Source organism: Sinocyclocheilus rhinocerous, unplaced genomic scaffold (genome assembly GCF_001515625.1).
Source record: "Sinocyclocheilus rhinocerous isolate Xijiao unplaced genomic scaffold, SAMN03320098_v1.1 scaffold2516, whole genome shotgun sequence".
In the NCBI taxonomy this organism is placed as follows: Eukaryota; Metazoa; Chordata; class Actinopteri; order Cypriniformes; family Cyprinidae; genus Sinocyclocheilus; species Sinocyclocheilus rhinocerous.
Window position 1 is genome coordinate 220,207 of NW_015639821.1, and position 14,872 is coordinate 235,078.

Genomic DNA, 14,872 nt, shown 5'->3' on the forward strand with positions numbered 1-14,872 from the left:
TGTAGGTTGCCAAGTTGAGGGGACAAATGGGTTGAAATTTGTATGCGTCGATCGTGTGAGAAAGAAAGAAGCGTTACAAGATCTGGCAACTGGACAACCTTGGAATTTGTTGTCATGATTATTCATATAATGAGGTTTGGCCCATACAAATTATGGGAGTTTTACCGGAAGCGAATGTAGTTAAATAGTCTATGCCCAGTGGGCTGTTTTTTTATATAGAAAGATTCAAAATACGGGAGAAATACGGGAAAATATTTAAACGAGATTATAGCGGGATAGAATGGTAAAATACGGGAGAATCCCAGGAAAAACGGGAGGACAATACAATAAACGGGAGGGCAAGGGGCAGATGGAGGTTCAGGTTCGGTGTGGGTGGGTTAGTTATGTGCCTGAAGTCAATGTCACAACACAGGATGCAATTAAGGAAAATTGTGCTGTAATCTGCCAATTACGTCTGCGTTCCTTGGATAGAGCTGATAACTAATTAATGTAGAGAAGGTGGAAACAGGAAACCAGCTGTGACACATAAGTTCTCTCACACACACACACGCAAGCAGACAAACACACACTTCAGGCTGTCTTTGATTGAGTTTGACATACAAACTCTCACGGCTACAAACCTCGAAGCCTCCCTTTGTGAGCTGATTGTACTGATAGTGTGTGTGTGTGTGTGTGTGTGTGTGTGTGTGTTGAGCTCCACTAGGGGGCTCCAGCAGCAGTAAATCACGGTAATCAAACAAGGGTAAAACTGTTAGAGAACAAAGCTCTGCTGTCGATCCTGACAAAGACAAGAATGAGAGCAAAGAAGAGAAGAAAGAAATATCACAGCGCTCGACTATAATCCTGTTGATCTGAAACAGAGAACACACACACACACACACACCCGGCCTCATGAGTGCATGACTTGAAGCTGCTGGATCTGTGTGTGTGTGTGAGTGTGTGTGTGTGTGTGTGTGTGTGTGTGAGAGAGTGAGTGAGTGAGTGAGTGAGTGTGTGTGTGTGTGTGTGTGAGGATGAAGAGTAAAGAGTGTTCAGATAGATGGAGAGTATGGAGGGAAGTGTGGAGCTGATCCTCTCGGCACCATCTGTGCTGCACACGCTCAGATCTGACGCGCTTTCTTCTGCCATCGCTATGGCAACACACACAGCAAGGCCACACAATCACATCACAGATGCCCACACACACACACACACACACAGAGGTCACCGACCTCAGACCTGAACACGGCCGCGCTCAACACACCTTTCTTTTCTTTTCTTTTCTTTTCTTTTCTTTTTTATTATTTTTAGCTTATAGTTGGTTTAATATTTTAATATATTTTTATATATATACTTTTTTTTTTTTTTTCTTTCTTATCTTTTCTTTTTTATTTTATTATTATTATTGTTTTGCTTATAGTTGGTTTAATATTTTAATATAGTTTCATATTTTTCCTTTTATTATTTTCTTTCTTTTCTTTTTCTTGTTCTTTTTCTTTTTTTTCAATTTAATTTTATTATTTTTAGGTTACATTTCATTTAATATTTAAATATTAATATTTTCCTTTTTTAATTTAATTTAATTTAATTATATTTTCTTGTCTTTTCTTTTAATTTAATTTAATTTGTTTATGTTTGGTTTAATATTTTAATATAGTTTAATATTTTGTTCATGATCTTTTTTTCTTTACTTTTACTTTTTTTACATTTCTTTTTATTTTATTTTACTGTTTTTTTTTTCTTTTTCTTTTTTTTCTTCTCTTTTTTTTTCCTTCTCTCCAGCTGTGCATGTTTGTCCAGGTTCATTTGATGTAATTAGAGGTCAATTAAAAGCTTTGGTGTCTTTGATCAGATGTGTGTGTGTGTGTGTGTGTCCATCTTTCACATCTTGAACTGATTTCTCAGTATAAACACTGAATTGTGCTCTTTTCTTTCTCTCTTGTCTCTTTGTTTCCTCTCATTCTTATATGAAGTTTGTTAGCGTTGAGTGTGTGTGATTGTTTGTGTGTTTGATCGGCTCCAGATGTGTTGTGCATGTGTGTGTTTTCTCCACCTGTCATTGTTCTTAACAGAATATTCTGCTTTCAATATGAGCCATAATGTCCATGTTTATCATGACATGCGTTTGATCATCATCACAGAGATTCATTTCAACTCATCCTTCAGTTTGTAGAAATGAACAGCGGCTGTAAAAGCACAAAGTGAAGCTTGTATTGTTGTTAAATCTGTGATTCCTAAACGTTCTGTCAGCCAAACTCCTTTGACTAATCTCTCTGAGATTTTAAATGACTATTTAATTAATTTAACAACACATTCACGTTCACAGTCTTTTTTTGTGTTTTATTTTGAATTTATTTTAATGTTGCGTTTATTTTACGTAATGTTTTTCATCTTTTTCAGTGTTTTTTTAGATTATTTTTATTTTTATTTTTTATTTAATATTTTTATGATTTAATTAGGTTGTCATCAACTCATTTTAAATGTTTTTTTTATTTTTTTAAATACTTATGTATTTTAATTTCACATTTTTAGAATTTAATTGTATTTTTAGCTCATTTTGATTGTTCTTATTTTAAAAATATTCATCAATTTATTTATTTTCATTTAACATTTTTATGATATAGTTATTAGCATTTCATCAACTAATTTTATTATTTATTTTTTTAAATGAACTTTTATTATATAATTATTAGCTTTTCATCAACTCACAACCCTAATGTAGGTAATGTAAGTTTACAGATTTACAAGTTAAAGGTCAAATATTTTTCATATGTTGAAATAGTTGTAATTTTAGTATCATGAGCAGAATAAAATTGTTCTGAAATCAAATGAAGATAATCTGACATTTGTGTGTGTGTGTGTGTGTGTGTGTGTGTGTGTGTAAAGTGTTTCCTGGCTGTATTGATATCTGACCTGAAACACACAGTCACAGGTGCTGTTGTAGGAGGCACTTGTCTTTGCACGGTTCTCCCTAATCAAGCCACAGGAAGCCGCTTCTCCTTCCTGAGGGAGTGTGAGTGTGAGTGTGTGTGCGTGTGTGTGTGTGTGTGCGCGCTCTTTCTGTGGTTCATGTGGAATAAATTAGTGTTTGATGGTAAAACCAGACCCCAGTGTGTGTGTGTGTGTGTGTGTGTGTGTGTGTGTCTCTCTCTCTCTCTCTCTCTCTCTCTCTTATTTGGAATTAAACAGAAGAGTGATGGTTAGTTTGTTAGTTTGTTGCGTGTTTATTTCACACATACATCAGTGTTGTATGTTCAGAAGCGTTTAAGTGTGTGTGTTTGTGTGTTGATCAGTCTGGATGTTAAACAGATAAAGTGTGTGTTCTCCTGCTTGTGTGTGTGTGTGTGTGTGCATAGCAACTGCCCAAAACACTTGAAATACCCTAGCAACTGCATAGCAACACCCTAAAACACTCACAAAAAAAAACTAGCAACTGCCCAAAACACTTGAAATACCCTAGCAACTGCATAGCAACAGCCTACAACACTCCAAAACACCCTAGCAACTGCTCAAAACACTCAAAATACCTTAGCAACTGCTAGAAATACCACTCGAAATAACCTAGCAACTGCCTTGCAACTGCCTAAAACATTTACAACAAACTAGTAACTGCATCGCAACAGTCTAAAACATTCACAATACCCTAACAATTGCATAGCAACAGTCTAAAAACACTCAGAACACCTTAGCAACTGCATAGCAACAGCCTAAAAACACTGAGAACAACCTGGCAACTGTACAGCAACAGCCTAAAACACTCAAAATCCTTAGCAACTCCATAGCAACTGTCTAAAACACTAAGAACAACTTGGCAACTGCTTGTCAACAGCCTAAACATTCAGAACACCTTAGTAACTGTACAGAACAGCCTAAAACATTGAAAAAAAACTAGAAACTGCTTAGCAATTGACTAAAGCACTCAGAACACCTTAGTAACAGTACAGAACAGCCTAAAACCCCTTCTTTCTCCCTTTCTCGCTCTCTCTCTTTCTTTCTCAGAAAAAAGGGGAACGAATGTTAGTTTGCTAGTTTGTTGAGTGTTTATTTCACACATGCATCAGCTGTTTTACGTTGTATGTTCAGGAGGAGTGTTTAAGTGTGTGTGTTTGGGTATTGGTCTTGATGTTGAACAGATTAAGTGTGCGTGTGTGTGTGTGTGTGTGTGTGTGTGTGTGTGTACTGCCGGTCAGTTCAGCACAGGTGCAGTGAGCGGGTCACACTGATGAGGTGCGAGGGGCGAGACCGTGTGTGTGTGTGTGTGTGTATGTGTGTGTGTGTATTGTGGCTTTCGTGACTGCTCTGGTTTCGCTCCATCTGCTCCTGATCTGCTGCAGTAAACAGACTCACTCCCGCAGCGTTTGAGCTCCAGACATGAATGATTCCTCACATCAAGTGTTGTTGAGGAGAATCTACTGCTATTTTACTAAGTGACCAGATGCACTATTTTTACCTGCTGAACAAGAAAACACCTGGAAACAAATCACACTGAAAGAGAGACCTGAGTCACATATACAGTCCAGAAGATCACTGAGACTATGTTCAGACCAGACAGGAAGAAAACACCTAGAAACCACACACAACACCCTAGCAACTGTATAGCAAACGGCCTAAAACACTCAAAACACCCTAGCAACTGCATAGCGACAGACTAAACACTCAGAACACCCTAGCAACTGCATAGCAACAGCCTAAAACACTTGGAATATCCTAGCAACTGCATAGCAGCCAACTAACACTCAAAACACCCTAGAAACTGCATAGTGACAGACTAAACACTCAGAACACCCTAGCAACTGCATAGCAACAGTTTAAAACACCCAAAACACTATAGCAACTGCATAGCAACAGTCTAAACATTTAGAGCACTCTAGCAACAGCCTTGACCACTTGCATTACCCTAGCAACTTCCTAAGAACATTCAGAACACCCTAGCAACTGCATAGCAACAATCTAAAAACCACTTTAAATACCTAGAGATGTGTGTGTTAACTGTGGACAGGTGCAGAAACGAACCAGCCAGAACAAAATCTCCATGTTATTAAACCCCCTAAAGTCACAGCCTGATCCCTTTCACAGACGTGTGTGTGTGTGTGTGTGTGTGTGTGTGTGTGTGAGGTGCTTAATGGGAAAGTAACGTCCTCCATCTGTGCTGGAGTCTCTTGTTCTCCATAAAACTCCTCAAACTCCACCCTTGAGCTCTGGAGATGTGATAAAATCTCAGTTGAGCTTCATTTGAGCTACAATTCCTTAGAAAAATTGTTTCTCATCAGAAACAACACAGTTTACATTTGCTCTGCATTTCCAGGAGTTCAGGAGAAACGTTTGAGACATTAGAGAAATCTAGACTGTGATTCTTGTGTTTTGAGGTGTATCTCTGAGGGTCGTTCTGTCCTCACACATCCGCTGTGTTTATCCCAGCTCCGTATTCCCATCCGGCATGTTCCCAGCGTTCCTGCTAGTCATTACAGCACAGTTTTCCAGACGGGAATGCTCTGCTGTTTGTGTGCTGATGTCATCACTGATCCATCGCAGCTGCTCGTCTCACATTTGCACTAAATTATTGTGTTGCAACACTTTGGGAACATGAACATTTTTTCCTGGGAAAGAGTTTCACCCTGTTTCCGTCTCGTGTCTGATGCATCTTCATGCACGGCATAAAAATATGCAGTGAAATACATGTTGAAAGCATGTTTTGTGTCATTAGTCGTCCTGATCATGGCGTGTTGTGTGTGTGTTTCAGGTATACGCCCCGTCCGCCAGCACTGCCGATTATAACCGGGACTCACCGGGTTACCCATCCTCTAAAGCACCGGGCAGCAGCTTTCCTGGTTCCTTCTTTATGCCAGGTAAACCACACACACCTGACAAAAACACTCTAAACAACCTAGCAACAGCCTAAAACGCTCAAAACACCTTAGCAACTGTCTAAAACACTCAAACACCCTAGATACTGCATAGCAACAACCTAAAACACTCAAAACACCTTAGCAACTGTCTAAAACACTCAAAACACTCTAGAAACTGCATAGCAACAACCTAAAATTCTCAGATCATCCTAGAAACTACATAGCAACAGCCTAAAACACTCAAAACACCTTAGCAACTGTCTAAAACACTCAGAACACCCTAGCATCTGCATAGCAACAACCTAAATTTCGCATATCATCCTAGAAACTACATAGCAACAGCCTAAAACACTCAAAACACCTTGGCAACTGTCTAAAACACTCAAAACACCCTAGATACTGCATAGCAACAACCTAAAACACTCAAAACACCTTAGCAACTTGCAGACCTTTCCCGATCCCATCCCCCCTCTCTCTCCCACTTCGCTTCCTGTCTCACTACTATCCTATCAATAAAAGGCAAAAAAAACCGCCAAAAATAAATCTAAAAAAAAAAACACCTTAGCAACTGTCTAAAACACTCAAAACACCCTAGAAACTGCATAGCAACAACCTAAAATTATCAGATCATCCTAGAAACTACATAGCAACAGCCTAAAACACTCAAAACACCTTGGCAACTGTCTAAAACACTCAAAACACCCTAGATACTGCATAGCAACAACCTAAAACACTCAAAACACCTTAGCAACAGCCTAAAACACTCAAAACACCCTAGATACTGCATAGCAACAACCTAAAACACTCAAAACACCTTAGCAACGCCTAAAACACTCAAAACACCCTAGCAACTGCATAGCAACAGCCTAAAACACTAGAACAGAACATCAACCAACATTCTGTGCATCAGCCAATGAGAATCAAGAATTCAAGACCTTTGCTTTTTTCATATGCTTTGTGTGTGTGTTTCATGTGTGATTTCAGACGGTCATCACAGTACAGACCCATGGAGCTCGTCCGGCGGTATGAACCAGCCCGGATACAACAGCATGCTGGGAAACTCCACACACAGCGCTCAGAGCAGCAGCTACTGCGGCATGCATCCACACGACAGACTCGTGAGCACATTTACTCGCTTCTGTTCAACTAGTTAAGATTAGTTCAGCAGCCTTTTGGGTTTGTAATGAAGGTGATCAATGCTCAACAGTTCAATATAGTCCAATACAGTCCAGGTAAGAGTGATGTCACTCGTTAGAAAGTCACATGATCAGCTATCAGCAGTCAAGTGACTGATCAACTATAGTGTTAGACACTTGCTATTGTTACTTGTTTTCAAACTCAAAGACAATGATACAGAACGCTGATTAATGTATTTAATTATAGATTTTTTTTAGCATATATATATATATATATATATATAATACAAATATAAATACTTCATAATGTAATATATGACGTATTCTTATTTTTATTTATTTTGTATTTTATTATTAGAATTTTAGAACAACTTAATTGTTTTGTTCTATTTATTTACAGTTTGTTTATTTATTTACTTGATTTCTTTATTTACTTCAGTTAATTTTTTTATGATCATACCTTTTTAATTCATTTCTTCTGGATTGGTTCGGGAGAGATTGAAACAATTATACAAATAATGCATTAAACAAAACAAATCAAAAAATATATAGGGGACTAAAATATAAATCCTCATTCAATCCTGGATATTTCATCTTTAATTAAGTTTTTGTTTTCTACTACCTTTCCTGATTGTAATACCTATATGGTCAATACCTTGTATTTTAGTAGTTTTTTGGGGGTATGATGAATTTCTAATAATTTTGATGATCAATATCAAGGTGTATAAACATATATGAACAATAAATCATACGATCTGTGTTTGAATGCAATGACCCTGTCTCATGTGTTCAATAACGCTCTTTCTGTCTGTGTTTTTCAGAGTTACCCGTCACACTCGTCAGCTGAGATCAACCCCAGTCTTCCTCCCATGTCCAGTTTCCATCGCAGCGGCGGGACGAATCACTACAGCGCGGCGTCCTGCTCCGCCACCACTAACGGGACAGACAGCGTCATGGGTGAGTCACTGCTGAATCAAAGCTGAGGGAAGATTTGATGCACTTCGATTCAGTCGCTCTCTCACGAAAGCAGAGGAGGAATATTAGGATAGGAAATGAGAAGGAGCTAAGGGAGCTACAGGAGATGAGGTTTAGCTCTTTCTAATCGGCTGATGAGCAGCACTGGTCATTCCTCCATCTGTCAGTTCGAAAATCAGCTTTGTCCATGACATGGACAAAATGTTTTTGTTTAAGTAAGTTTAAGTAAACATTAATTGTCCAAATCAGTGGTTCTCAACCTTTTAGGTGTCATTTATTTATTTATTCATTTGTTTGTTTGTTTTTGGTGTTATTCACCCATTTAGGTTTTTTTATTTTTTATTTACCAAAACTCAGAATTTCAATAAATTAAATTAAATTAAATTAAATTAAATTAGTATAATTATACTAAAATAATAAATTAAATTAAAATTAACACAGAATAAAATTTTGTAAAATCTTGTTCTTCAGGGTTCAATAATGAATTTATATGAAATTGTTATATTTTTTAAAAATATTTTTTAAAAATATTTTTTAAAAATATTTTTAGTTTAAGTAATAGTTTAAGTAAACATTAATTGTCTAAAGCAGTGGTTCTCAAACTTTTAGGTTTTATTTATTGTTTGTTTGTTTGTTTTTGGTGTTGTTCACCCATTTAGGTTTTTTATTTTCTATTTACCAAAACTCGAAATTAAATTAAATTAAATTAAATTATTAAAATAATAAATTAAATTAAAATCAAAATAATAAAATTTTGTAAACTCTTGTTCTTCAGGGTTCAATAATTAATTTACATGAAATTGTTATATTTAAAAAATATATTTTTTAAAAATACAATGACAAATTACAAATTTTCTCTGCAATTTCTACTCAATAAAATAACTTGACATAACTAGAAACATGTGTATTCGTTATAGAAATTTCCATGAGTTTTTGAGATTTTATTAATTTCCATTATTTTTCCAGGTCTAGAAATCTCACTTTTAAATATATCCAGGTTTTCCAAGACCATGAGAACCTTGGTTATTAAATAATAAAATTACAGGGAATTAATTAAAAATTATGATTTTTGATTGTTAGCCATCTTGTGGCTCCTTCGGTGGGTCCCGGCCTCCTGGTTGAGAACTACTGGTCTAAAGTGTTCATTTAAAGTCAGCACTTTAGTCTACATTTTATTTGAATGAACAGGAGTTGGAACTCTCTCTAATCTGTTGTGTTTCAGCGAATCGAACATCGAGCAGAGCGGCAAGCAGCTCACAGACGGGAGACGCGTTAGGAAAGGCTCTGGCTTCAGTGAGTCACCAGGTCTAATGCAGGCCCTGACAGATACAGCAATATACAGATACACGAATGATCTAAAACAACATGAAACTGCATTCACGGCACATTTAACTCCTCTAATTATGTTTTTCTGAGTTTTATGTGAGGAATTTTTTCTCTGATAAGCAAAGAAAACTTATGGAAGCTTGTTTCCGCCACGGGATAAAAAAAAATAAAAAAGGTAATTGTGAAATTTTTTCTCACAGTTCTGACTTTTTTCTCATAATTGCAAGACATAATCTTAGAATTGCAAAATATAACCTCAGAATTATATAAACTCGCAATTCTGAGAAGAAAAGCCAAAATTGTGAGATAAAAAGTTGCAATTACCTTTTTCATTTTTTATTCCATCCAAGATCCATCAAAATTGTGAGAAAAAAGTCAGAATTGTGAGATATGAACTCAAATTTTGATTAAAATAAAAGTCAGAATTATGATATATATACTCAAATTTAGAGAAAAAAGTCAGAATTATGATATAAACTCAAATTTAGAGAAAAAAGTCAGAATTATGATATAAACTCAAATTTAGAGAAAAAAGTCAGAATTATGAGATATAAAATCAAATTTAGAAAAAAGTCAGAATTATGATATAAACTCAAATTTAGAGAAAAAAGTCAGAATTATGAGATATAAACTCAAATTTTGAGGGGAAAAAAGTCTGAATTGTGAGATATAAACTCAAATTTTGAGGGAGAAAAAAAGTCCAAAATATGTGAGAAACTCAAATTTTGATTAAAATAAAAGTCAAAATTATGAGATATAAACTCAAATTTTGAGAAAAAAAAGTCAAAATTATTATATAAACTCAAATTTTGATTAAAATAAAATAATTATGAGATATACACTTAAATTTTGAGGGAAAAAAAGTCAGAATTGTGAGATATGAACTCAAATTTGGATTCAAATAAAAGTCAGAATTATGAGATATAAACTCAAATTTTGATTAAAATAAAAGTCAGAATTATGAGATATAAACTCAAATTTTGAGAAAGTTAGAATTATGAGATATAAACTCAAATTTTGAGAAAAAAACCTCAGAATTATGAGATATAAACTCAAATTTTGAAGAAAAAAAAGTCAGAATTGTTATAAACTTAAATTTTGATTAAAATAAAAGTCAGAATTATGAGATATAAATTCAAATTTGGATTAAAATAAAACTCAGAATTATTAGATACAAACTCAAATTTTGAGAAAAAAGTCAGAATTATGAGATATAAACTCAAATTTTTATTAAAATAAAAGTCAGAATTATGAGATATAAACTCAAATTTTGAGAAAAAAAAGTCAGAATTGTTATAAACTTAAATTTTGAGGAAAACAGTCAGAATTGAGATATAAACTCAAATTTTGATTAAAATAAAAGTCAGAATTATGAGATATAAACTCAAATTTGGATTAAAATAAGTCAGAATTATGAGATATAAACTCAAATTTTGAGAAAAAAGTCAAAATTGAGATATAAACTCAAATTTTGATTTAAAAAGTCAGAAATATGAGATATAAACTTACATTTTGAGAAAAATAGTCAGAATTGTGAGATATAAACTCAAATTTTGATAAGAAATTAAAATCAGAATTGTGAGATATGAACTCAAATTTTGATTAAAATTAAAGTCAGAATTGTGAGATATAAACTCATTGTGCATATTAAGACCAGAGACATTTATTAAAGAAGTAAATAGCTAAATGTGATTTCATGTTGCCTTTCAAAAATCATCTTAGCCAGCAAAATCATTGAGATGAATGTGGATTTATGGCAGTGATTCCTGTAGGGATGATGATGTTTCAGCCTGATGATGATGATGATGTGTGTGTGTTTGTTGTGCTTGTAGATCTATTCCCCCGATCACACCAATAACAGCTTCTCATCCAACCCGTCCACTCCTGTGGGATCTCCTCCCTCGCTCACAGGTAACACACGCGTGTGTGTGTGTGTGTGTGTGTCTGTGTGTCTGTGTGTGTGTGTGTGTGTGTGTGTGTGTGTGTTTAATCCCAAAAGAGTTTTATACACACACAGCTGTTTGCGCTGATGTCAGTCACCTGATTACTCTGCTTACTGCAATGTTATTTACAAAGAGTATATGCCACCAGGTTTATTAAACTAAAATTAAAACCTTTAAGAAGCATTTTTGTTACTTAAAATAATATAAAATATATTTTTAAGTATTTTATTTCAGCTAGTTTAAATAACGTCTCGGTTACGTATGGTAACCCTCGTTCCCTGAAGGAGGGAACGGAGACGTCACGTCGGATGACCGACGAAATTGGGATCTCGCTTAGAGAGACCAATCCACTTCGAGTGTAAACTAAACGAGCCAATGCAAATGTGCATTGGCTCGTTTAGTTTACACTCGAAGTGGATTGGTCTCTCTAAGCGAGATCCCAATTTCGTCGGTCATCCGACGTGACGTCGAGAGTGACCGACTGAAAGGGAACTAAAACTACAACTCAAATAAAAATGTATAAAAAAGGTCAAAAACACAACAAAATTACTTTAATTTTAACAAAAAAAATACAATGAAATTAGATAATAAAAAAGCAAACTAATTCAAACTAAAACTAATATAATAATATATAATATAATAATAAAATCTAAAATACTATTGTAATGACACTAAAATAACAGTGGTAGTCACATGATTTCATGCTTAATTCCAGTTATCTTGGAAATACTGAAAAATTAATACTTTTTCAGTCTGATAAGTACATCATGCTGGAAATGAAAGGTCAAGTCTGAAATAAAATGTTTATTTTACTTTATTTATATTTTATTTCAGCTAGTTGCCAAGGAAATATTTCTTGTACTGAAATAAATTTATTAAACTGAAATAATTTTAATAAAATGTAAAAACTTTACAATTTTAAAAAGATTTTTAAAAAAATTTAAATATTTTTTTTAATTAACTAAAATTAAAAAGAAAACATAAAGAAAGAAAATATAAAATCGAAAACTAATTCAAAAAAAGTATAATACTATCATAATGATGCTGAAATATTGCTGGTTGTCACATGACCTCATGCTTAATAACAGTTATCTTGGAAATAAACATAATTTTTAAATAAATAAATAAACAAACAAACAAACAGCTTTCGTCAGTCCGATAAATGTGTCACACTGGAAATGAAAGTCCAAATCAAGTGCAGTGCATTGTGGGCTAACGTGTGTTTTGGTTGTATTCGGCACATTTTAGCAAAATATAGTATTTTATTTAGGTCATTTGGATATTTTATGTAGAGTTATTATAGTCAACTAAAACTAAAGCCATAAAAAATACATTTTTGTTACTTGAAATAAAATAAACGTTAACTTAAATAATATAAAATATTTTAAAAATGTAAAATAAAAAATATATTTTATTTTAGCTAGTTGCCAAGGCAACCTTTTTTCATTTTTATTTAGCTTAACTTAAATAATAATAAATAAATAATAAAATTAATAAAAACTATGTAGCCATTAAAAAAACTAATAAAAATTACAAAAACAAAACAAAATTAATAAAACTTTAACTGAAATGAAAATAGAAAAATATTAATAAAGACAGTATGTCAATGATGTTAAAATAGCTGATTTTATGCATATAAAACACGTTGCTGATTATATATTCTGTGCACTGTTCGGTAGAAGCCATTGATTTCAAGTTGAAATATTATTTTTATACGTTTCATTCTTCATATTCGGTTCAAACTCTGAAACGCACTTCATCTCAAAGCCTGATTAACGAGTCATTATTCGCGTCGCCATGGAAACAACCGCCTAATTGTTATTTTTCCAAGTGCCAGAGTTATTAGACCGACAACCATTAAATACACTACTGCAAATTAATATTTAAACTTAAAACATGCGAGGGAAGTTTAAGTAACTGATTTAATAATTTTCTCATTGGCGGCGGCGCGGTTGCATGCAAAATTTATTCGTACATGAATGTGGCTGTAATTATGTGCTAATTAGCATTGGGAAATGAGGTTTAATAATACAGGGACGCGTCTGAAATGCATGTTTCTGTAAAGAAGTACGATTTGAAAAAACACAACATAATTAGACGCGACTTGCGTAATGAGCGGATGGCGCAAACGCAAACAGATGAAGGTCAAAACGAGCGTCGCGCCTCTCTAATTACCGGTGTGAAAGAATAACGAGGTGTTATTAGCAAGAGGGTCGTCACCTATCAAAGGAAGGGTCACCAGCTGATGATCTCCACTGCTCTACATCAAGAAAACTGGACTACAAAGACAAGACGGGGTTATTTATTCCACTGGAGTGAATGACGGCTAATTGGGTCGGTTTGAGTGTCGGATCAACGGGAAAATACGGCTTTATAGGATACGAGGGGAATGTTTTAGCATTAGGCCTAAAGCAAGGATCTCACATCAAAGACTTGAGCGCATAAATAAGGAGTAAACATGATCAGACTCTTGAAAACAAAAGCAAAACCATTATGTTCATGAGGCTTGAAGTGAAATAAAATAAAACTGAAATAAAATAGAATATTAAAAAATTAAACCGTATTTTATTTCAGCTAGTTGCCAAGGCAACATTTCTTCTCATTTTCAGTTAAAATTATAAATAAAATTAAAATTAAACTATACACACTTATCCAAAAAAAAACTAATAAAAATGACAATTTTCAAATTAAAGTGAAAACAGAAAATATAATTTAATTAATATTTTGAATCAGTTTTTATTTTTATATTTTCCATTTTTAGTCATTTTCAAGTTTTAATAATTGTGTTGTGTTTTGTCATTTTTAAATATGTCTACATAGTTTTGGGTATTTTTATTCATTCATTTTATTTATTTATTTTTATTGATTATTTATTAAACCAAAAATTTTTATTAGTTATATATATATATATATTTTTTTTTTTTTTTTTTTTTTTTTTTTCGTTTTAGTTTTAGTTATTTCGTTTTATTTTGTTTTAGTTTTAGTTATCTTGGTACATTAAGTTAAACAAAACAACTACAGTAGCTGAAATAAAAAGTTTTTAATATTTTTTTTATTTCAGTTAATGTTTATTTTATTTCAAGCAACAAAAATGTTTAATGTAAATGTTCAATTTTAGTTTTAGTTAACTATAATAACCCTGTCCCAATGATACTGAAATAACACTGTAACCAAGACCTATTATAAACTATTAATATAAACCTTAATTAATCACAGTCATTTGCTAATTTTACACATGCTGAATAGTAAAAACACTGAAATTATATTATAGTTAACTAAAACTAAAACCATAAAAAAATGTTAATTGAAATAAAATAAGAAGTTGCCTGGGAATAAAACAAAAACACAACAAAATGATTAAAGCTGTAACTAAAAATAAAGTGAAAACGCAAAATATAAAAATAAACCTAATTCAAAATATTAATAGCACAATATGTAATTTTTTGCCACTAGAGGGCGCGTATTCAAAATAAACAAATAGACAAAGGCGTAGTTTGATGACGCTGTGACTGAGTGTGGAATCATGGGAGTTGTGGTCTTCATCCCCACAGCCGATGCAATCCGACGGGACTCGGGCAGAAATCATGATCATGGATGAGCTAATGATTTATTAACATAGTAGAATGAAGCAGGGTGAGGCTGAAAGCCATCGAAGCGAAACGAGGCC

General features: G+C 33.6%; 1 protein-coding gene across 1 annotated transcript in view; it reads left to right on the top strand.

Annotated features, from left to right (window-relative positions):
- Positions 1-14,872, top strand: part of LOC107752182 (transcription factor 4-like) — a 152,534-nt gene that overhangs the window by 112,119 nt on the left and 25,543 nt on the right. Inside the window, exons 9-13 of the mRNA XM_016568076.1 lie at positions 5,720-5,825; positions 6,810-6,943; positions 7,783-7,918; positions 9,159-9,229; positions 11,095-11,173. Coding sequence (XP_016423562.1) covers positions 5,720-5,825; positions 6,810-6,943; positions 7,783-7,918; positions 9,159-9,229; positions 11,095-11,173 — 526 coding nt within the window. The remainder of the gene's footprint in view (positions 1-5,719; positions 5,826-6,809; positions 6,944-7,782; positions 7,919-9,158; positions 9,230-11,094; positions 11,174-14,872) is intronic.